Source organism: Callospermophilus lateralis, chromosome 7, assembly GCF_048772815.1.
Source record: "Callospermophilus lateralis isolate mCalLat2 chromosome 7, mCalLat2.hap1, whole genome shotgun sequence".
In the NCBI taxonomy this organism is placed as follows: domain Eukaryota; kingdom Metazoa; phylum Chordata; class Mammalia; order Rodentia; family Sciuridae; genus Callospermophilus; species Callospermophilus lateralis.
The window spans coordinates 92,543,325-92,566,405 of record NC_135311.1 but is presented as its reverse complement, the minus strand read 5'-3'; the positions used below and the strand labels follow the sequence as shown (position 1 = coordinate 92,566,405).

The following is a 23,081-nucleotide window of genomic DNA, read 5'->3' as shown; positions in this document are numbered from 1 at the left end:
ATCTCCAGAATAGGATCATGGTGTTTAATACTTGAGCCCATCCCACTCCTCATACTCCTGATTTTCCCTTCCCCTGCTCTACAATTTCTTTTTTCCACATCGTTTATAGCCTTTCTGGTTATAGGATATTGATTCTATACAACTAGTATGGAAGTAATCCCTTCTCCTTTACTTTCTGAAGAAATGTAAGATTGGTGTTAGGGCTGGGGATGTGGCTCAGTGGTAGAACACTTGCCTGACATGCATGAGGCCTAGGGTTCCATCCTCAGTATCTTAAAAAAAAAAAAAAAAAAAAAAATTCATGGTTATTTCTTCCTTATTTTGGTACAACTCATCAGAGTACCATCAAGATGTGGGGCTTTCTTCATGGGGAAATTTTCCATCATTCAGCTTTTTAAATAGGTATAGGTCAGTTTCAGTGGTATTGGTACTTTTGATTTTATTTGCTTGTTTGTTTTTTAAGATTTTTGTTTCATTCTTTGCCAGTTTTGGTAAGTTAATTCCTACCCTCCCATACCCCCCAATCTAAGTTGTCAAATTGTTGACATAAATGTGTTTATAATATTATTATCTTCTTAATATCTATAGGATGGTGAACAGTAGAGGAAAAATCAATAACATGAGATGCTGGCTTGTTCTTTGAAATGATCAATAAAATGAATAAACTTTTAGCTAGAAAGACAGAATGAGAGCAAATAAAGGAGAAAACTTATTAATGACAACCCAACTTTCCAAACATGACCACCACTTCCTTAATTTTCTATTGTGTGTTTTCTCTTTTACAGATTTATGTTCTTTCCTTCCTTGTACTTCAGATCAACTTTGCTTCTCTTCTGGGTTTAGTGGGAACATTAGGTCATTGATTTTTATACCTTTTTCTTTTTTTAAACAGAAGCATTTAAAGCTATAAGTGTTCCTCTATGTATTGCTTTAGTTACCTCCCACAAAATTTGATGTGATATATTTTCTTTCTCATTCAGTTTTAAATATTTTCTATTTTCCTTGTAATTTCTCCTTTGTCATAGATTGTTTTGTTCCATTTCTAAAATATTTGGGGTCTTTTGGATACCTTCTTGATTTTTGTTTTAATTGTCTCAAAGTCAGATAATATAGCCTGTATGTTTTCAGTCTCTTTTAATTTGTTGAGATTAGGGTTTATGACCCAATATATGATCGATCTTGGTGTATATACCAAGTGAACTCGAGTGTGTATTCTGCAGTTTGAATTGTTCCTTACATACACATGAGGATAAGGTGGTTGGTGCTGTTAAAATCATTCTTGTTTGGGTCAATCTTTATTTTGTCTAGTCCTATCATTTGCAGAGAAGGATGAAAATCTTAAGCTATAATGAACTTGAATATTTTTACCTTTAATTCTGCCCATTTCTTGGCCTGATATGTTTTAAAGCTCCATTCTTGTATACATATACATTGAAGATGATCGTGTCTTCTTGATGAATTGATGAGTTGGGATATCACGAAATGTGACTCTTTGTCTTTGGTAATCATGCCTGGTCCTTGAAGCGTTTTACCCGTGAAGTGTTTAATACAACAGCTCCCTCCCGGGTGTGCTCAGTGTTTGCATGTTGTGCCTTTTCACAAGCATTGCCTTGTGTTTCTTTTGTTAAAAATGCATTTCTTATAGACAGCATGCAGGTGTTACTTGCTTTTGTTTGTTTGCTTTTAAAAACCTAGACATAAAATTTCTGCCCTTTAATTGGGAGTTTGTGGGTAGTATTAGTCAATGAATGTTAGTTAACTAACATTCATTTGATTGTTGATATTGTTGAACTTGGGTCAACCCTCTTACTATTCATTTTCCATTCTCATTTTTTTTCTTAATTCCTTCATCCTCACCCTCTTTTAAAATGTATCTCTGTTTTTTGTTTCTTTATTTGGTTGGTAGTGTTAGAGAATGAACACTGTATTCTACCATCAAACTACATCGGTCACCATGAATCTTTGAATTAAGAAAAAAATTAATCTTTTTTAGCTCCTTGGCTACATTTCTTATTTTTAAAATGTATGCTATAGAAATTACTATGTATATATGTATGTGTGTATATCCATCTACCTGTAGATATATTCTTATAATAATCTAAAATTAATATTCTGTCACTTTGCATAAAATCTACAGCCACTGCAACCTTCTATGTCCATTGCCTAACAACATCCTTTAAGCTGAAGTTATCATCTCTATTAGATCTACATATGTGATACATAGGAGGAGACAATGTTGTAGCTTTTGCTTTAAACTGCCATGTTTTACTTGGATGTGGTGGTGCATACCTGTAATCCTAGTGACTCAGGAAGCTGAGACAGGAGTATCGCAAGTTCAAGGCCAGGCTGGGCAACTTAGTAAGACTCTCAAAATAAAAAAATAAAAAGAACTGGGGGTATTGCTCAGTGGTAAAGCACTTACAAGTTTCAATCCCCAGCACTCCCCAAAGCAAAAAAAAAAAATCCCTACCACAATTTATCTATTTATTTTATCTATTTAATTCTATTTATTTTTAAATATCTTTATTTTGTTTAAGGATTGAACCCAGTGCCTCACATGTGCAAGGTGGGCATCCTGCCACTGAGCCCCAGCCCCAACTCCCCCTGCCACATTTAAAAAAAAATTATTTTTTATTTAAAATTATTTTTAAATATTGTATGTTCTTATATACTTGTTTATAGTGCTCTTCATTTCTTTCTAATGATGTCAACAAAATAAGGTATCTAGAGAACATCCTATTAATATTTCTTGTAGTGGAGATATCCTTGTGACAAACTCTCTTCATATTTTATGCATTCAGAAAGTGTTTCTACTTCAACTTTTCTCTTGAAGACTTTTTTTTTTTTTTTTCCTTCAGATGGAATTCTGGATGGGCAGTTTTTCTTTGAGCACTTTAAAAAATGTTGTACTATCTACTGGGCACCTTAGCGTCTAATGACAAGTCATTGAAAGTCATTATCATATATACTGCATTTTTGTTTGGTTTTATTTTTCACTCCCCTGGCTGCTCTCAAGATTTTTCTGTTTCTTGGTTTTTAGCAATTTGACTATGGCTATGCCTGCCTACCCATGGCAGTCTTATATTTATACTGCTTGGTGTTTTGTAAGCTTTTGGAATATGTAAATTTATGTCTTTCATCAAATATGGGGGCTTTGGGGACATTATTTATTCCAGTATCTTTTCTATATCATTTTCCATTCTCTTTCTTGGACTCTGACTACATGTATTCTGGATATTATGATATTTAGTATAAGTTCCTGGGAGAATGCCCTTTTCTCTTTATTCTTCTGGTTTTCAGATTAGATTATTTTTATTGATCTGTCTTTGAGTTTGTTCCTCTCATCACTATTCTGCTATTAACCTCTCAAGATATTTTTAAAATTTCAGATATTTCAGTTCTAGCATTTTCATTTGTTTCTTTTAAATAATAAACTTCTCTGCTGAGATTTCTCTTTTCATGCATTGCAAGAATGTTTTCCTTCATATCTTTAGTTGTAGTAGCTGCTTTAGAATTCTCTCTGCTAATTCTAATATCTGAAAATGTTTTGAAATTTATCTCTGATTTCTTTTTTCTCAGGAATTGGTCACACTGTATTTTTTTGTTTGTTGTTTGTTCTTTTTTTCTGATATGTCAAAAGATTGTATTGTAACCTGATATTGTGAAAACTTCAAATTCTGTTATATTCCTGTGAGGAGTATTTTTTATTTGTTTCTTTGATTTAGCCAGCAATTAACTTGATTGGACTCAAACTGAGAAATCTGTCTCTTTATAATGCAAATCTCAGCTCAGTTTTTCCTTAGATGGAATTTGTTCCGGTTCAGGATCAGGAATGTAAGAGTTTTTCAAGCTCCAAAGATATTTTAAATTTTTATTATTTAAAATTCACTCTGGTAGAAGCTTTTTTATTTTTCTGAATTGTTCTTTGTTAATGAGAATTTTACCTAAAATATTTAACATTTGATGCTCTGTTTCACTAAATATCAGTCTCTGGGACATACTGAAAAAGAAGTAGCATTATTGGTTTTATAAAAAGATGATATTTAGCAGATGTCAATAGTCCAAATAATTTTTTTTACCCAGTGTAAACTCAGGGTTCAGTCATAAAAACAAAGTCAAAACAATAAAGCAGAGTCTACCTGAATGCGAGATACGGATCTAGATGTAGACTTTGCACACAATTATATCACTGTTGCAGAGAAGAATGGTGTGTGTAGCAGAATTATTTACATGTGGCCCATAAACACCAGATAGCTTTATTTTTTAAAGAGATTATGAATTGAGAGTCAACCTTAGAGACTCTAAACAGTCCTAACTAAGATAACTTTTCAGGAATTTTTTTTTTTTTTTTTTTTTTTTTAATGTTTTAGGATTTTAGAGCTGGGAGGAATCTCAAAGACAAGGCAAGGCCAGAAAGGTTAAGAAATTTCCCTTTTTTTTTTTTTTTTTTTTTTTTTAGGACAGTCCTAGAAGGAATGGCTTTGGAATGCCAAACTAAAGACCCTTATCTTTTGAGATGGAAAACTCTGTCATTTATTCTTTGGTTTTTAACAGAGTATTTTACTTTTCAGTGCCTACATTAATTTTATTTTTTTTTTAAATGGAGTTTATTGTCTATCTTGCAAGGTCATTGAAGAGATTAAGTGGTTGGCACAGAGTAGGCATTCAATATTTTGTTTTCCACTTCCAGAGTGTAAGGTGTGTCAACATAAAGGTATCTAAAAAGAAGATTGCTTATTCTTATTCTGTTGTGTAAATTCTCTTGGGTAAGTCCTCAAAGTTCTGTCAACATTAAAAGCAGAATTTTCAAAAGAAAATTATCACAGAAAGGCCACAGAAGGGCCTAGTAGTAACTTTAAATAGAGGTCACACTAAATGAGAAATGTGAAACTGAGCATAGGATTTATAGCTTTGCATTTCCATTATTTCCTTATTTCCACTCTCAGAAACTCTCCACCATAGGAAAGTTTGGTGATGTAGTTAAATTGCGTACTAGACCACAGGAAGAAAAGGGATGAGAAGAGGAGGTACAGAAGAGCTGGGCTCTAGGCACACTTGTCTTTAAATTCTGGCACTTAGAGCCCAGCACTAGGCAGGGTTTAATAAATATTTGTTGAAAAATGACTAGAGATACTTTTGTGCCTCAACATTCATATTTACAGACTCTGGATTTATTTGGGGTTTGCCCTGCCAAGTGTAATCTAGGGTGGTGGTAGCCTAAGGGCTCTCATTTTGTTTATGATTACCTATTGATGTATGTTCAAGGCTCAGACTTGTCCAGACAGGAGGAATCCCAGAGGTGGGGAGATGGATTCCATTCGTTCCCTGCTCCCAAACTTTATTTCCTCCATCTGTCCCCAGGGGATTTGTTCAGGCTTGGTCCAGGTTTAGTTCATCCCCTTACCCAGATCCACGCGGGGCTCTATGTTTATTGTAAGTATTCCTTAAATGTTTATTGAATGAGTGAATGAAAGGCACTAAATCAGTAGGAAGGCAAAAGGAAGGTTGAGGGGCACGGAAGCCACCCTGATGGGGAATTTATCATGAATCAGCCAAGGACTAGAGTAAACTGATGACTGCTCTGTTGAGCCGGAGCCCAGCAAGTTTACCTGGTTAGATCTAGACTTCTTTGACTAGGAATCACCTAGGTCTGTTTCCACTCTAACTATTCTTGGCCTGACTCTCCAGAAAAGAAGTTAATTTTTAATCTCAGAAACCTTCTTTCTGGGTTACCTATCTGGCTGCCTTGTGAATGAGATGATAGTCTGTCATTTTGGAAGAGTAGTCATCTAAGAGGAGATGTGATAAGTTATAACATCTGCTTCTCTTTATTGATTTTCTTTGTGCTTTCACATATAGTTTCTGGTTTTATCATCTTAAAGACACTGTAAGAAGAGCAGGTATTTTTACCTGGCTCATCTTCCATATGAATAAACTGCATCACAGTGAGTCATTATAAATGATGCAAGGCCTCAGAGAAATGACAAGTGGCAGAGGCAGGATGTTTAACCCGAGTTTTGTGTTTCCTTTATTTATATTGTACAGGCTAAGATAACAACGAGCATCATTTATTGAACTTATATTATTAAGCACTGCAATTAAATCTTTTCTCACTTAGCCACATACATGGCTTGTTCATTTACATTCTTTCAGTCCTGGCTTTCATTGACACCTTCCTTAAGCTCATATTTATGAATTTTATTACTAGCATATCTCTTTACTTCTTATCATCTCTCTGCTTTATCTCCTTATAGTTAATTGCATGTGTGTGTGTGTGTGTGTATACACACACACACATATGTTTTGTATCGGGCATTGAACTTAGGGGTACTCAACCACTAAGCCATATCCCCAGCCCTATTTTGTATTTTACTTAGAGACTGGGTCTCACTGAATTGCTTAGTACCTCGCCATTGCTGAGGCTGCCTTTGAACTCTTGATCCTTCTGCCTCAGCCTTCTGAACCACTGGAATTACAGATGTGTGCCACTCCACCCAGCTTGTATTTATATTTTTATTGTGTATCTTCCCCTGATGAAATATAAGCTCCATGAAGGCAAGGGAGTTAACCTTTTTCATTCTTTGATGTATACCCCACACTGTTAAAGGTTGCTCGGTAAATATTTGTATGAATTAACAATCCTAAAAAAAAAAAAAATACAAGCCTTATCAATAAGAAAAATCATGCATAAAATTTTCCTGTTCAAGGTCATCCAAGTAGATTACAGAACCTGATTCTTAGTTCAATGCTCCTCTGTGTCCTCAAAATTTTGTTTCCTAAGGCCTAAGGGAGTTACTGCAGATGCTATTACAGAACATAAAGGATCAACTTCTATTTTCCTCACTTCTTTCTCCATCAATTCACCTGACTTGTTGCATTTATTCATTATGACTTGTTGGAGCTTAGTATGGGATTTTATTTTCTTAAGTAGCTTATTACTTTAGAAAAAAAGGAAAAATTTACAAACTACTACTACATGCCACCCTCCCAAAAAAAAAAACTCCATGCACAATTTGAATTTCAATTTGTTTTTTATATGATGCAAAAATTTTGTGCTCAGGGAATATTCCTTTTGGTTTGGAAGAAGCAAGAAATATCAAGAATTTTTACTGCAGAGAGAAAAGTTGTGGTGTTTCGTACCTCCTCTAAAAACATAAATCAGATTTCTTCTTTGGGAAGTTCATCTCCTGAGTGTAGGGATAACATTGGACTAATTCTCTATGTGATGCTTTATAGAGATAGGGGAATGGATGGATAAACAGGACTATGATCTCTTTGAGGAGGCAGATTCTGAGCATACCTCTGGTAAGTGGCAGGCAGGTGATAAATTCAGCAAACATTTGTTGAGGACTTATACACTTGGCTTTGGAGGAAGAGAAACAAAGAGCTTATCCCAAGGTCTTGTTAAATCACAGGAGACATTTGTTCATACATTTAATATATCTCGCTGATCTCTTAAAGGTGATGCCCCAAAGGACAGAGATGCCCTCTTTGGGAAATCTTGGTTATATTCCTGAGAAGCAGCCTGGTGGGCTAAATAGACAACATTTCTTCCAGTCTGGCAGTACTTCCTATTAGGTTTAAGTTACAGATGTTTTTTCTAGAATCCTAATAAATGGTGAACGGATGCAAGAATTAGTACATAAGTAAATCGCTTGGCATGTTGGAAAGGATCATTTATTTAGCATAATAGTTTGTGCTCATTTAACAAACATTACTTCATATGAGTCATTAGTTTTTACCACAACCTTGTGATATAAATACAATTATTCTTAAGACTCTGAATGTTAAGTAACTTCCCCAAATCATACTGAGTTGGGTGATAGGATTAGGATTTTAGCCAAAGTGGTCTACCTCTAAAACTCACACTCTTCACGGTGTTTTGAAACTGTGTGCTGGCATTGTGCACATTTTCTCTGCTGCAAAGTCCTCTGTATGTTTTCAGGTTTTTAAAGAAAGGTGGTTTATTCTCTCCTGAGAGTCTTTCACATCAACCAACGCAAGATAAATAGTATGTCTAAACATCCTAAGTACTATGATGAAAACTCAGCTGCTAAATGAGGAAAAGATGGAGTTTAAACGCTGAGTTGACAGGGGCGAAACAATGATGGTGGTGCTTTCCGAGCTATGGGCCACAAGCCTTTTAGCTCTCATAAATCAGAAGGATATATTGGGGCCTTATGAGGAGGCCCTATATTACTAATGGGTTGTCCTGTAGAAACATAAACAAGATATAAAAATGAATGAAGCCCTTGATGGCTCTTTTGTCTTTCTAAACCATTCTTCATTATTCCATTATTACCATAACCTGAAGACAGTTGGTTATAATTTCTGTCATTGTGGAATTTCTATTGGACTATTGGGGCTTTTTTTTTGTTTTTAAATAAATAGCCCCTAAATAAGAAAATTTAGCTAATTGGGTGAGTGAAAAACTGCAGCTGTTGGGCTAGTTAGTAGGTAGGATTAAAGTGTGCTTCTTTTCCGTCACACAGGAGAAAGTGGAAACAATTTGGCATTGTTAGTGTGGAGCTGTGGTGGCAAATCTCTCTTTAGTACAGCTTCCTGGGAATCGTGTAGCCTTTAGATAACTGCTTGGGATTCCCACATCTCTTTCCTCATATGAATAATTTTGATAATGATCAGAGACATTTGGAAACTGCTCAGCTTGTTTCTTAGATAAAGAATAAGGTGGTCCTGACAGCTACTCATCTCATCATTTAAAAATGACAATTAGGAATTCAAAGTATTTAGCAGTCTTGTTTATGTTTTAGGGAAAGTATTATGAAGCCCATGTCCTGTATCCTTGTATATGTTTGGAAGTTAAAATATGTGTGTATGCATGCATGAAGGCTTAAATTCCTACACTAAATATAGACCAGCTGACTTCAGGGGTACATATCGTACATTAACCGATATGTGTGTCTGTTGTTACACATACACACACGTACACTCATTTATTTTAGACAATATTCTCTCCTTAGACACAAAGTGTATATGGATTGTTTATACATATGAATTGTATTCTGTTCATATATTTATACTCTATATGAATAGTGTTTATTTTTGCATTTGTGTGTATGCTCCTTTGGGGGCAGGGTGGTTAGGGATGTTTGGGATTGAACCCAGGGTCTCATACATGCTATGCATGTACTTTACTACCAGCCCCCCCCCACACCCCTGTTTGTGTAGATATACCTGTACCCACTATAGGAAATGGATTCATTATAAACACTATCACCACCACACACTATTATCTAAGGCTTGAAAATTCTGCTGATACATTTGTGTGTGCTGTGATTGCTTTGGCGGAAACCCTAACTAGTTTACTTCCTCATTCCTTTCATTCCCTCACTTTCTGTTCCCACTCTTGGTAAAGAAGCCAGTGAAGAGGCTGGTACTGTTTCTCCAGCAGTATAGGGGACTGGGTGCTGTATGTGGGCACAGCCAGAAGGAATCGGCCGCAGGCAGGAGAGAGATGGGGGACCTTTGGGGCAAGTTCTGAAAGGCATGCCAGCTCCCACTCTGATGTGGATCTTTCCTTGCATCCACCGAAACTCCAGCTTTTCACCGAACTCTGCAATCCATATGTGTGCCTTCTTGTCATGAAGCAGATCCTTCAAACAAATATGGGCTTGCACTTTATGCTCAAATACTCGGGCTTCATTTAACTAGAGGTGAATAGATGGAGTCTAAGTCTTCATTCTGGAGATCAGAAAGACTTTATCATGAGAAATGATATTCCACTAAAAATGGAAACAAATCCATTTTATTCACAATTCCAGTATTTCAGGACTAAATAATGTGAATGATTTCTCTAGTCCTTTCCTCACCCTTCACCCCTAACTCCATTCTGCACACAAAACTGCTGCTCCTTTTAGAAAAATAAAATAACCTCAAGCCATCTGTGATGGCAGAATGTGCAAACACAAACCGGGCTCAGAACATTTTCTGAAACCTGGTGAGCAAATTAAGAATGACCATTCCATCCCTAAAATATTCCTTGGTGCAGTAGGAAATACTTTGGTAATGATGTGAAGACATTAATTGCTGCTGATATGAGGAACCCCTGAGCTGGCTAAATGGTTTGAAACTCTGGACCCATGGAATAACATGTGGTATGATGGAATTGGAAGGATTCCAAGAGCTACAGCTTTATTTTTATATTAGAAGACTGGGCAGGTAGGGATCATGTTGAACTAGCTGATCATGGGCATTTGTGCTGGGTGTTACTTAAGCAGCCTTTAGACCTTTTATATGCTGCAGAGTGCATGCTGGGGCTTCTGTGAAACCCTCAGAAATTTCACTATCACATCCACTGACTCCCAGGTCAAGCCTTCCATACACCAGTCTCCCGGGGAAGACTCGAGCCTGCATCCTTTGGAAACAAGCCACCAATACAGAGAAGACATGCTCTGGTTCTTCTGCTAGCAATCTGCCTTGTCATCAGTTAGGGGATGAGAAGACCTTCCTAAATCCAACTGTGAGTTAAGAGAGTGATATTAGATACAGCTGGCAAGGGAACACTCAGAATAGTTCAGAGAAGGATATAATAAAATTATTGTGGTTGAGGAAAATATCCTCATTCCTCTAGTGTGGAACCCACATGGGAAACATTTCTTTTGTTGTTGTTTCTAGCCAGTCTTAAGTGCAGGCAGTGTGTTTCTCACCAACATTCAATGTTTGGACCTCCTCTAAGTGTTGTGTGGGGGTGGTGGTGTTGTGTGTGTGTATAAATGAACTTGGACCTCTGAATCACCACTCACAGTTCAGCTATCTGCCTGTATAGTAAAGGCCCCCACATCTCAGAGCCATTTGCCTTTGCTCAAGAGCTAGAAGAGCCTTTTCTCAGTTGAGTGATAAGCACTGACCGACTGGCTTACTGATTCAAAGGTAAGACCTGGAGGGAAAGTGCTCCTACCCCATAAGATGGTCACAACATAGGCAAGATTCCAGTAACATGGATATTCAAGGATAGTCTTCAATAGCTTAAGAAATCAAATGCTCACAAAATGCCTCATTTTTGCACTGTTTTTCTTCAGTTTTAAAGGGAATCTACATTGTGGAAGTTTATCACTCCAGACATGGAAATGCCTTGTGCATTAGGCTCTGTCTTGCACTCATCTACACAAAGAGAAGTAGCAGAGACATTATCCTCACTGATACAGAGCTCTACTGCCAGTCCTAAGATGGCACAATGTTATACTCCATTGGAAAGGTTGAATCAAGTTAATGTCATTAAGAAAGAGCAATTGGAAACATCCAGATTTTTGCAGATTTTAGAGAAGGTCTCAAGACAGCCTTCCCAGGAATTGCATTCAGTAGCTTTTTGGTCAACGCAAGGTAAGGAAGTGTTTTGTGTAGCAGAGTTCTGTTTCCTTGCCAGTGTCATCTTTCTATTCTATTGCTGAGCTAATTGACACTTGCTGGCAAGTGTTTGCTCAATATGCTCTCAGAGGTGCCCGTGAAGAATAGCAAAATGCTCCAAGTCAGGTTTCGTTCTTCATTAACACTGCTCTGGCCCAGGCTTCCAGGCGGGTTGGTGATGAGATGTTATTTGCATTGAACGTGGGGAAGGTAGTCTGGGCTGAACTGAAATTTCAGGTTCCCAGCCTCTCCATCTCCAGTTCTTCTAGTGGTCCCTCTCAAAGTGCTTCCACTTTGTGTTGGTTAAGTGACACACAGATATTAGTACTCTAAATAACAGCCTTTCAGAGTAAGAGGAGAGAGACTGGGTTTGCTTTTCTTTTCCAGAATTGAGTGTGTCTTTCATAGGCCATTAGGGAATTCCTAAGTTTGTGAATCCATGGCATATAACCCTGACCCCCCCACCCCCGCTGCTTCTTCTGTGATTAACATTCTATACAAATTTACCTCGGAAGTTGTGAGATAAAATGTTAGAGATTTATTCTATATGGGATGGTTCCTGCTCTCTCCTTCCCCAATTCTCAGCCTGTCCATTCTTTTGAAGGTCAAGATGAGGTTGGAACTTTTTTTTTTTCTTCTTGTAAAGGGAACAGGCTGAAAACCTTCAAGGCCTGAACTCTTGCTTTTTTCAGATTTAAAGGAGCTCAGCAGCTCCCATTACAGAGTGAAGTGAGGAGAAGTGGGCCAGAGCCTGCCCTTCTCATTGTTTTCTTTGTTGAGATCTGGTAGTTAAGGGTAGAGTGGGGTGAAAAGCAGGGCAAGAGCCCATTGAGCTCCTGAGTTGACAACCTGGCTTTCAAGGGGACTGGGAGTGCAGACCAAGACTCTCCTGGAAAACTGAATACCAACTGCCACCCAACCTAGGCTCCATCAGGACCTTTCAAGCACCCCTGTGTTGTGCTTCAAGAAAGAAGCTGCTGCTCTCAACATTTCCCAGGGCCCCCCCTCCTCCGGGTCTCTGGCATGTCAGCGCTTGCCTTCTGTTTTTTCCATTGTACTTTGTCCCGCTCAACCCAAGGGCCCCCACCTCTCACAAGATCAGGATATGTGACCCTGGAGCCCAGACAGCCTTGCACATAAATCTTCCTGGTCCACCTGCAGATTATCTGTCAGCGGCTGCCCTGCTTCTCCCTTTGGATGGGCTATTCTCACACATCCGTCAGACAACCTGCAGCCTTCATGGGCGACTGAAAATTCAGATTGGCCCCATGCCATCTCTGTGTCTTCATTTGTCTTGTCACATATCACTGCCTGCTGTGGTCAGGCTCTGCTCTACCGGGTATTTGATGAGGCCCAAACTCATTGTGATGATCAGCTGTATCAGGATAATGACTGTCTTAGTTCATTTTCTGTTGTTATAATGGAATACCAGAGACTAGGCCATTTATAAACAATAGAAGTTTGTTTCAGCTCATGGTTCTAGAGGCTGAGAAGTCCAAGAGCTGGCTACTGTCATCTAGTAAGGGCCCTCATACTGTATGTAACATGAGAGAAGGGCAAGCGACCACGTGCAAGACATAAGAGAAGAATTCAGCAAACCCATCCTTTTGATGCAGAACAGACTTTCCCAACAACAGCATTAGTCTAATCTTGAGGGCAGAGCCCTTGTGACCTAATCACCTCTTAAAATTTTCACTTCTTAAAGTTTTCACCGCTTTTGTCTTTGTTTTGTGTGATACTGGATATTGAGCCCAGTATCCATGGACGCTAAGCTGGTCCCACCTCTTAATACTGTTAACAATGACCATGAAATTTTTGAGTTTCAAAAGGGACATAACAGTAGCCACTTGCCATCAGGATACCTAACCGAATGGGTGTTTTCTTCTAGTCAAGGGTTATAACCTGAACATTCATGTCCCTGCAAGTTCATACTTTAAAGCTCAAAACCCCAATGTGATAGTATTAGGGGTAGGGACTTTGGAAGGTTCAATCTGGGTTCCAATGAGACCATGAGCACAGAGCCCCATAATGAGATTAGTGCCTTTATATAAGAAAAAACAGAGACCTCAAAACATTTTGTATAAGAAAAGACAGAGACACATTCTACCATGCGGAGATGCAAGAAGAAGGTAACCATCTGCAAGCTGGGAAAGGGGTCTCAACATACATAGAATCTGCTGACATCTTGATCTTGGTATCCCCAGCCTACAGAAACAAAATGCTTGTTTTTTAAAAAACACCCAGACTATAGTATTTCATTTTAGCAGCTGAAGCTGACTAAGACAGTGAGTCTTGGTCCAGAGCAGCAGATGCTACCTGGGAGGCAGACAGACAGGGAAATTAGACAGGCCCTGAACTTTCTAATCACCTTGCACCAGATATGAACAGTATTCAGGCTAGCTGCCTTTTCCTAGACTCTGAAGGTTTTTCCACTATGCCCAATAATGCATGAGGGCAGATGCATACAGTGATTAATATCTTCAAGTCTCCTCTGGGACAGGGGGTGTCAGTGGTAGAATGCTTGCCTAGCATGAACAAGGATCTCCAGCACTGCAAAACAGACACAACAAAAAGTCCCTTCTGCATACCAGGTACCCTTCTGAATAAAAATGCACAGTGCAGTGGTCCAAGCGCTTTAATTTGATCTAATTATTCTGTTAATCAGCTGGGTTACCTTGGGCAAGTTAATCCATTGGAAGCATCTGTAAAAATAGCATATAGGGATTGCTGAGGTGAGGATTCAAGGGCATCGGGTAAGGTCACACTTTGCAGAGTAGCTGGAATATAGTAAACAAACAGTTAATGCTAACTATTGCTATATCATTGGTTTGTTGGGAAAACAGGTTCTCAAATGAGGTAAGATCAACAATGTGAAGCAGGATGTGAGTGGAGCAGATGTTTAATCCTAGGAAAATTTTGGAAAAGGGGAGCCTGAGATGGCTTCAAAGGGGCTGTAATTGGGCTTTGAGCAGAACTTAGATAATTTAATCTGAGAGAGTTTGTGTTTGTCTGCAATTTGAAGAAGTTTGGAATTAGGAGAAATTATCTGTTTTTTCTACTTTCACTCTGCGTGAACTTGGCCAACCCCCTGAGCCTTGATTTCCTTGCTTCTTAAAATGCAACAGGGAATATCTGCTTTTCCTAGCCTCCAGAGTTTTCATAAGGTACAAATGAGACAACTCTAGGGAAAATGCTTTGAAAGTGGAGTCATTATTAGATCCTTAAATTCAGAAGAAGAGGATGCCTGAAGAATCCCAAGCTGCCCAAGACTGTAATTATCTCCTCTCCCCTACACGCCATGGTGTGTTGGCCACTCACCTTTCGCAAGCATAGAGAGTGCTCCATTAGAGTACCTAAGCCAATTCTTTAAGTCTCCCAAATGAAATCAACTACCTTAATAGCAAATAACAGCAACAAGAGTAAAAACAACAGCCACTACCATTTATTTGGCATCTCTAATACATTCAACACTATTAAATATTTAGCATACCTTATCCTACTTTGTTCTCAAACAACTTCGGGAAACAGCTATTATTTTTCTCAGTTTAGAAGCAATCAAGTTGAAGTGTAGTGCAAATTTTGCCTAGTTTCCTTTAGCCCGGAAACGATGGAGTTGAATTTTACTCATATTTATTTGTCCCTAGAGCATAAGCTCTTTGTGCCATTTGCTATTAAACTAAGGAAATATTTTCCCCCAGATCTGATGCCAGGTTTCCCCAGTAGAAAGATGAAGATGTGCCAAATGAACAAAACAGCTAATATTCGGGTGGTTCCTCTCCTTTTCTTATAGCTGTATTGTTGGAAATTTGGACTCCGCCATGTTTCCCATTCAGGACCACATGTTCTTTTTAGTCCAGAGACTGAGGTATAACAATAAGAGTGAATCCTGGTAATCATCCTCTGCTTTATATATTCATTGTTTCATTTGAACTCATGAGAAGCCTTTTAAAAAGTATAATTCTAATTTTACTCATGAAGAAACTAATGCTATGGGAAGTCAAGGAACGTGCCCAAATTTCCAGCTAGTAAGTGGTAGAACTTTATGTCTATCTGGATTACAATGATTACTACTAACTATTCAGCCAGGATTAAGAGCATTTCCTATATCCTGTGTACCTGTGTGACAGAAAACAATGAGAAAGTTCTAACTGAAGAACCTTGAATGTGAACGGTGTGATGTTATATATTTGTGCTTGGCTTATACTCAAAATTATTTCTGTGTTGCAGACCTTTAAACAATGAAACCCTGACACTTGCTGGAAAACAAAACAAAAGGTTTACTCTTGAGTAATAAGGCTGGAATTGAAGGAAAGAGGGACCCGCTATTATTAAATTCTTATCATGGCATAAAGGTTTTTGAATGTCAAATGTTAAACTCTTCTACATTCAATAAGAATTTTGCTATGAATCCTGAGTCCCCTAGGGTACATTTCCTGTCTGTACTTGTCAGCTTCATTGTTACGTATTTTAAATAAAGCTTTCCTTAACATTGAAACTCCTTCCGGTCCTTCCTTTTCGGAAGCAGACATAAATAAAGTGTGTACCGGTCCTTTGCGGGGGTTTTTTTGTTTTGTTTTGTTTTTGTTTTCCTTTACCCTTTTCTGACCGTGTGCCCATCCCCCACTCCCAAATCTTCAGAAGTGTAAAGCTAAGGTAAAAAGAGCTTTCAAAAAGGGGGCTCTGGGGAAGTATGCAAATGACAGAAATGTCTATGGGAAAATTAAGGGAGAGGAAATTCAGCGAGAAAGAAATTCATTGATGTCGTGATGAAACGTTGTCACTGGAGATGATGACAAATTAGAATCCGTTCCCATGGGGACCGTGGGCTACCTACTGATCATTTGACCCATGGCTGGATGTTGGCTAGTCTAAGAATTGACCCAAAAGATGACAAGATGGTTTTAGTCCTGTTGTCTCATCAGCATTCAGGAACCCCTTAGGGGATGAAGAGGAAAAGGATAAAGAAGGATAAAAGATGAAAGCTGAGCTGTGGAAAGAAAAATGTTTTTAATTACACTGAGGAGGATTGTGGGTCCACCTGTAGCTTTTTGTTGAGAATGTCCTTTGTTTTCTCCTGTCTGCAGGGATCATGGCAGGATACAGACCCAGAGTCTGTCTGGCCTCTTGGAAGGTTTCACAGTGGTTAGCTGGTCCTCTTCAGTTTAACGGACACATTCAGGATTTAATCTCTCTGTGGGCTGTCTTTACTCTAAGAGATTCTGTTATGCTTGCCGAGCAACCTGGGTTTGGTTAGCATGTTTAAAAAGATTGCTTCTAAGAGTGTAGCGGGGAGGGATGGGGGCAAACCCCTGCAGTGGAGCATGGGGTGAGGTTTCCACAGTGAGTCATCATCACCCTCCTTGTCAGAGAGGGCAGGAGCTCACCTCTTAAGGCCAAGGGTTCAGGGGGGCCAGAGCACCCCTGCAGACTGGAAACCTTTAAGCTCCACAGGCCTCAGGCCTCAGTCTCTTCACTTAGAAAATGGGAATTACACTTTCCTGTTATGATGTCAGATGTGTAATTAAGGCGAAAATCCTGAGGAAAATATTGATGTCTGAAGTTCATTTCCTGCAGGAAAGGAACAATATATAACCTCTTTTCTCTTTCCAGGTCACAAATAGACTAACATTTTAAGATCCTTGGGGCCTGGGGATGTGGCTCAGGGGTAGAGTGCTTTCCCAGCATAAGTACTGCAAAAAATAAGTAAATAAATAAAGACCCTGAGTCATTAGAACAATTTAAGTCAGGTAATTTGAAATAAGCATTATTTTGTGGATTTGGGGGGTTTGGGTTTTTTAAAAAACCATTTTTTCATTATACATGGGCACATTATTTTGTTTATTCATTTTTATGTGGTGCTGAGGTTCTAACCCAGTGTCTCACATGTGCCAGACAAGTGCTCTACCATTAAGCCACACCCCAGCCCTGGATTTTTGGTTTTGGAGGGAATTCACTGTATCACATTTTTCTCTATCCCTTTTTATGTTGGTGATTAATGCTAAACTTCCTCAAAGTACTTGATTTTTATAGGAATTATGAAGAATTCTAAATGAAATCACATTAATTTTTAAAAATTCAATTCTTTTTTGTAAAATAATGGGGCTGCATAGATTATAGTATCCTGCCAAGAATTCCATAGCATTTGTTCAAACAGAATTGAAAAGAAATGGGGAATATAGTTGATTTCTGTGTATTACAGAGAAGCTGTGTTGAATAGGAGTTGAAGCTTGGGGTCTACAGTCAGACTACTAGATTCAGATCCCAGCTATATAGCTTTGTGACCTTGAACAAATTATTTAACCTTCAGTGTCTGCTTCTGGGAAATGGAGGTATGTACCTTATAGAGGTGTGTGTGTGTGTGTGTGTGTGTGTGTGAGAGAGAGAGAGAGAGAGAGAGAGAGAGAGAGAGAGAGAGAGAGAGAGAGAAGATAGATAAACAGAGTCTTCCTATAGTCTTCCTATGTTGCCCAGGCTGGCCGAGAACTCACAGGCACAAGTAATCCTCTTGCCTCAGTTCCTGAGTACTTAGGATATAAGACAAGGTCACTGTTCCCTGCTGTAAGGTTCTTTAAAGGATTAAATTGTATATGCATGTGAAATGCTTTGAACAGTGACTTAACACATAGCACTCAGCAAATGCTGTCAACTGTTTTTTTGTTCGTTTTAATAGGAGGCAGTATAGGATGTCACTGCATGAAAGATTGGGGAATTTCAGACTGAGAAGTGAAGGGAGCATGCATGTGAGACCTGTTGTCATGGGTATCTGGGCTCTGTATAAGCTGCCTCCACTGAGGGGATCCAGCTTGGGGCCCTGGGGCATGGCTCAGTGGAAGTGAATTCTCAGCCTATGGAAAGCCCTGACTTCAGTTCCTAGCATCAGTGGGGGCAAAAAAGCATTCAGCTTGAGGTCAACCCTAATCAGAAAGCCAGAAGAAGTCTTCTCTCCCATCTTTCACCTAACCAGGCCCTCCTCTCTCCCATCAATCAGAACTACCATCCCAAGGAGCAGTCAGTTCCACAGCCAACCCAGGGCCAGGGGCCTTCTAACAATCTCTTCTGTGCCTTGCCTGCTTATGTTCACAGGATTTCCTAACCTGTGAGATTTGTTGTATTTTAATACCTCAAATCACCATTACAACTTTTTCTTTCTTTCTTTCTTTGTTTTAAGATTTGTTTTACTGAGGTGCCATAGCTAAGCAAGAAAACACAAAGGTTTTACAGAAAAGACACTCCTGAGTTTGAATAAGTGAATGACTCTTTCACTTATTTTGTGACTTTAGGCTAGTCACTTAACCTCATTGACATAAAATGAGAATACCTGCACTGTAGAGTCATCATGCCTAGTATACAGTAAATAAGTACCTCTATATGATAGCTATTAAAATTTTCTGAAGAACCCTGAAGTGTCTTTGTGACAGGAGTACAGTCTTCAGGGTACAATCTTGATCATTTTGATGTTCTAGATGCAGTGCTTGTAGAGCAGCTTTGTTCAGCTTAGCTTTAGTATATTTCCCTTAGGATAGAATTTCTGTCTATCCGTGGATGTTTCAGTTATCTGTTGCTGCATAACAAACTGCCCAAAACTTAGTGGTATAGAAAAAAAAAAAATTCTTTATGCTTAAAGATTCTAGAACTCAAGAATTTGGACCAGGCCCAGCAATGATGGCTTACTTCTGCTCCATGTAGTCTGGAGAGACATCAGGGGAGACCCCAAGGGCTAGAATTATTGGAGACCTCTCATGGCCAGAACTTGTGCTGAGAAGACTTGAAGTCATGTTCTTCCAAGGCCTCCAACCCAGAATGTACCATTGCCTCTCAAATGTCTTGGATTTTTTACAGCATGGTAGCCAAAAGCTACCATGAGAGCGAGCATCCCAAGAGACACCCGTAGAAAGCTGCATGGCCTTTCACTATCTCTCTTCAGCAATTACACAGTGTCACCCTGTCTATACTGGCAGAAGCCATCATAAACCTACTCAAATTTAAGCAATGAGGATAGGAAGAATGTAGACCCCACTCTCAAAGGGGAGACATGGTTAAGAATTTGCAGCAAAATTTTATGAAAAGTGCCATACTGTGTTAGGTCTCCTGGCTTCTATCTATAGCAAAGCAAGCCATATAACCTGTATGGCAAGTTCTCAGCACTGCCTTTATATAGTGAAAGCAGCCAAAACAATATGCAAACACATGAGTGTGTTCCAATAAATTTTTGTTTGTGAATATTGAAATTAGGATTTCATGTAATTATTATATGTTATAAATAGTATTTTTTAAAAGAAAAACCATTTAGCTGGGGATGTAGCTTAATGGTAGAACTTATCTAATATGCCCAAGGCCCTAGATTCAATCCCTAGCACTGAAGAGGAGAAAAAAAAAAAAAAGTCAAGCAATACAGTAAAGGGGGAAAACAATACCAAAAACAAACCCAAACTTTAAAATGTGAGAATCATTCTTAGGTCATGGCCTATGTAGAAGCAGGCCATAGATCAGATGAGAATATTTAACTCTTAAAATACTTTTTATAGTTAGAATTCACCAAATGTGTAAAAGAAACCCCGGGCATTTCTCAAGTGAAGTTGATTCCAAATTTTATTTTATTTTAATGTGAAATGGGGAAGATACTGTTTGGAAATTCAGTTCTTTCAAGTATACTTTATCTTCATTCTGTTCCAAAACATTTGATACCAAGTGTTAGACTACACTCTTGATATCTCTAGGTAGCCACTCATGATATTTATGTTAATCAGAAGTCGGAACCTAAAAAAAGAGAGAGCTTCTTTTTGATAGTATATCTATAAACACATATTGTTGTATATTCTTTAAAAAAAATCCTATGTTTTTAAAGAAATTGTTCTCTCTCTCTCTCTCCCTCTCTCTCTCCCTCTCTCTCTCTCTCTCTCTCTCTCTCTATATATATATATATATATATATATATAGATAGATAGATATATATATAAATCATGAAATGTTTTTTGAATGCCTACAGTACTAGATGCTGAAGATTCTAACATATATGGCAACTGCCCTTGCAGAGCACACATTCCAGAGGGAAAACTGGTCATTAAACAGGTAATAGCATTAAGAAGCAGTGTGCACTCTGAGAGGGGTGTGCCAGGCACTGGGAGAATATGCATTAGGTCTTCCAGCTGGACCTGTTGCCTCCCATCCTCAAGCACTCACTAAGTGTGAGAATCTAGAAGAGGACCATTAGATCAGTGCACGTGCTGTTGTAGAAACCCAGCTGCACATCTACTGATAATGCATGAGAAGTTCTGTCTTTGTATTTAAACTATGGTTAAAGAACTGTAGGCACCTACGATGGCTTCTTTTATGTTACTTTCAGGAAGGAGCAACATAGAACAAAATGGAAATTTGTAAATTTGAAATTTGTTACTCCCTCCCCTCATGAAGTGCCATGAATGGGTACAGAATTAAAATACTTGAATGGGTACAGAATTAAAATAGAAGAGTTTAGGAACTGTTAGCTGAATTACAAATGGGGATAATTATCTTTGATTTTTCTCTAAACCCAGGTTTCTCAACTGGAACACTTCTGACATTCTGGGCTGGATAATTCTTGGTTATGGGACGCTATCCTGTGCGTTGTGGGATGGTTAGGAGTATCCTTACTGCTACCTGTCTACTGGTACTTGTTTCCACTGAGTTTTGACAAGCAAAATTATTTCCCAACATTCTGAAATGTCCATTGGGGAGCAAAATCCCCAATGGGTCTGAACTAAAGTGTGAAAATCAACTGTTTGTATGTATTACTGTAGTAACCCCAACGAGGAAAATCTGTATGTTATTAATAGAAGAGCTGTAGTTCAAGGAGTAGAATGGTAGGTAGACCGAATCATCTTCCACACACACAACTCCTCCTTTGAAAATGATGACATGAATTTAGGCAACCCATCATCCAATTAAACATCACTCTTATATTCTTTTGTGATATCTAGAAGTTTTTCTAAACTTTATAATTTATGCAGTTTTTAGGAAGGTTAAGAACTTCCCTTCTTTCATTGAGACTTCAAAAGCTCTAGAATTTCTCTGCAACAAAATCAACATTTAAAAATTGGCTTGAAAATAACAAGTGAAGATATTCTGATTTGACTCTATGTTCTCAGCCTGTATACTATTGGATTGTGCGAGACACATAACCCAAAGGAGATGATTAGTTCTCCTCTAGTGTGCTGATAATGAATAGCTCTACAAAACCAATTAGCTATAATTCTATCAGTCATTTCATTTGGGTAACATTTTGTTTAAAGGGAAGAAAAACAACACTGTTTTCCTTGGAGATCTGTAATTAAGCTGTGGTGTTTGATGGGAACAGTGGAGGAGAAAATAGTGTGCTTACCAATTTGCTTTCATTATTCCCACATGAAAGTAAATCATGATAAAGTGTTCTGTTCACAGCAGTTAAGAAAGACATTTGTCCATCTTGAAGGTGTAATAGGCCACAGACAATGCTATTTCTACTTATACATTTTGTTTTATATGGATGTCTGTGTTGTAAAACTCCTAGGAATTACCATTCACATGGAAGACTGGGAATGGTGTCCCTGGGGTTGTATATATAGCAAGAGGTAGTGAATGTCCTTCCCTTCCATCATGTCTCCTCCTCCCACCCTAAGTTAATGTGAATCCAGAACCACTAATAATGGAAAATGACTCTCCTTTTTTTTCTTCCAATCATCATTATTATTGCTCTGTAACTTGCAATGCCTACTGTCATACCAACACTAATACCTGGCTAGTCTTTTATTTCCTTTTTCCAGCAAGGTATTTTATGAATAGCTATTATTCCATTTGAATTTGTACACATGACAAGTTTGTAGTACATCATCATCGGTTATGAGAGAGAAACACTGTTTTATTTCTGTCTGAGTTTTCTTCTGCAACTTCAGGGCAATTTTGCAATTTTTGTCTTAGCCCACATGGTGGAAGAAGACTTTGGTGTGTTTTTTTGTTTTACTGGATTTTAACATATGCAGCTTGTGGCACAAATTAATTATTTTATTTGAAGGAGTACAATGGGTCGTTGTCTTGGACATGCCATTTATTCTGCTTCCTATCATCCCACAGCTAGCCAAAAAAATCCGGGAGAAGTTCAACAGGTACTTGGATGTGGTGAACCGAAACAAGCAAGTTGTGGAAGCATCCTATACAGCTCACCTAACCTCCCCGCTGACTGCGATTCAGGACTGCTGCACTCTTCCGCCTTCCATGATGGAGTAAGACTAACATTCTGTGTTGTTGATGCCACAAATTGAATCGCTCAGTTTAGTATTCAACATACCTGTGTTTGGCCTGGGGTGGCACAGGCTGGGGAGGCTGATGCAGGAGGATCACAAGTTCAAAGCCAGTGTCAGCAATTTAGCAAGGTCCTAAGCAACTTATCTAGACCCTGTCTCAAACATCAACTTAAAAAAAGAAAGGCTGGGGATGTTGCTCAGTGGTGAGTGCCCCCTGGGTTTAATCCCTGGTACTAAAAACAAAATCCCTGAGTTTGTTTATTGAAAAATATGCAGTTTTTGTCCTATTATTTAAGCTAAATCCTTTTTACATAGACAAGTGATTTAAAAAAAAAAAAAAAAAAGTAATGTGATTCAGTGTTCTGTAGCTACCAGCTCCCTGGATCTTCCTAGTCACCTTTTTGTGTGGTCAAATTCAGGTTCAGGAGCATTGACTATAGATTAAGTATGGATTCTACTAAA

General features: G+C 38.4%; 1 protein-coding gene across 1 annotated transcript in view; it reads left to right on the top strand.

Annotated features, from left to right (window-relative positions):
* Cachd1 (cache domain containing 1) overlaps positions 1-23,081 on the top strand; it is a 203,978-nt gene that overhangs the window by 85,722 nt on the left and 95,175 nt on the right. The window contains exon 3 of the mRNA XM_076862327.2: positions 22,450-22,598. Within this exon, the coding sequence (XP_076718442.2) occupies positions 22,450-22,598 (149 nt within the window). The remainder of the gene's footprint in view (positions 1-22,449; positions 22,599-23,081) is intronic.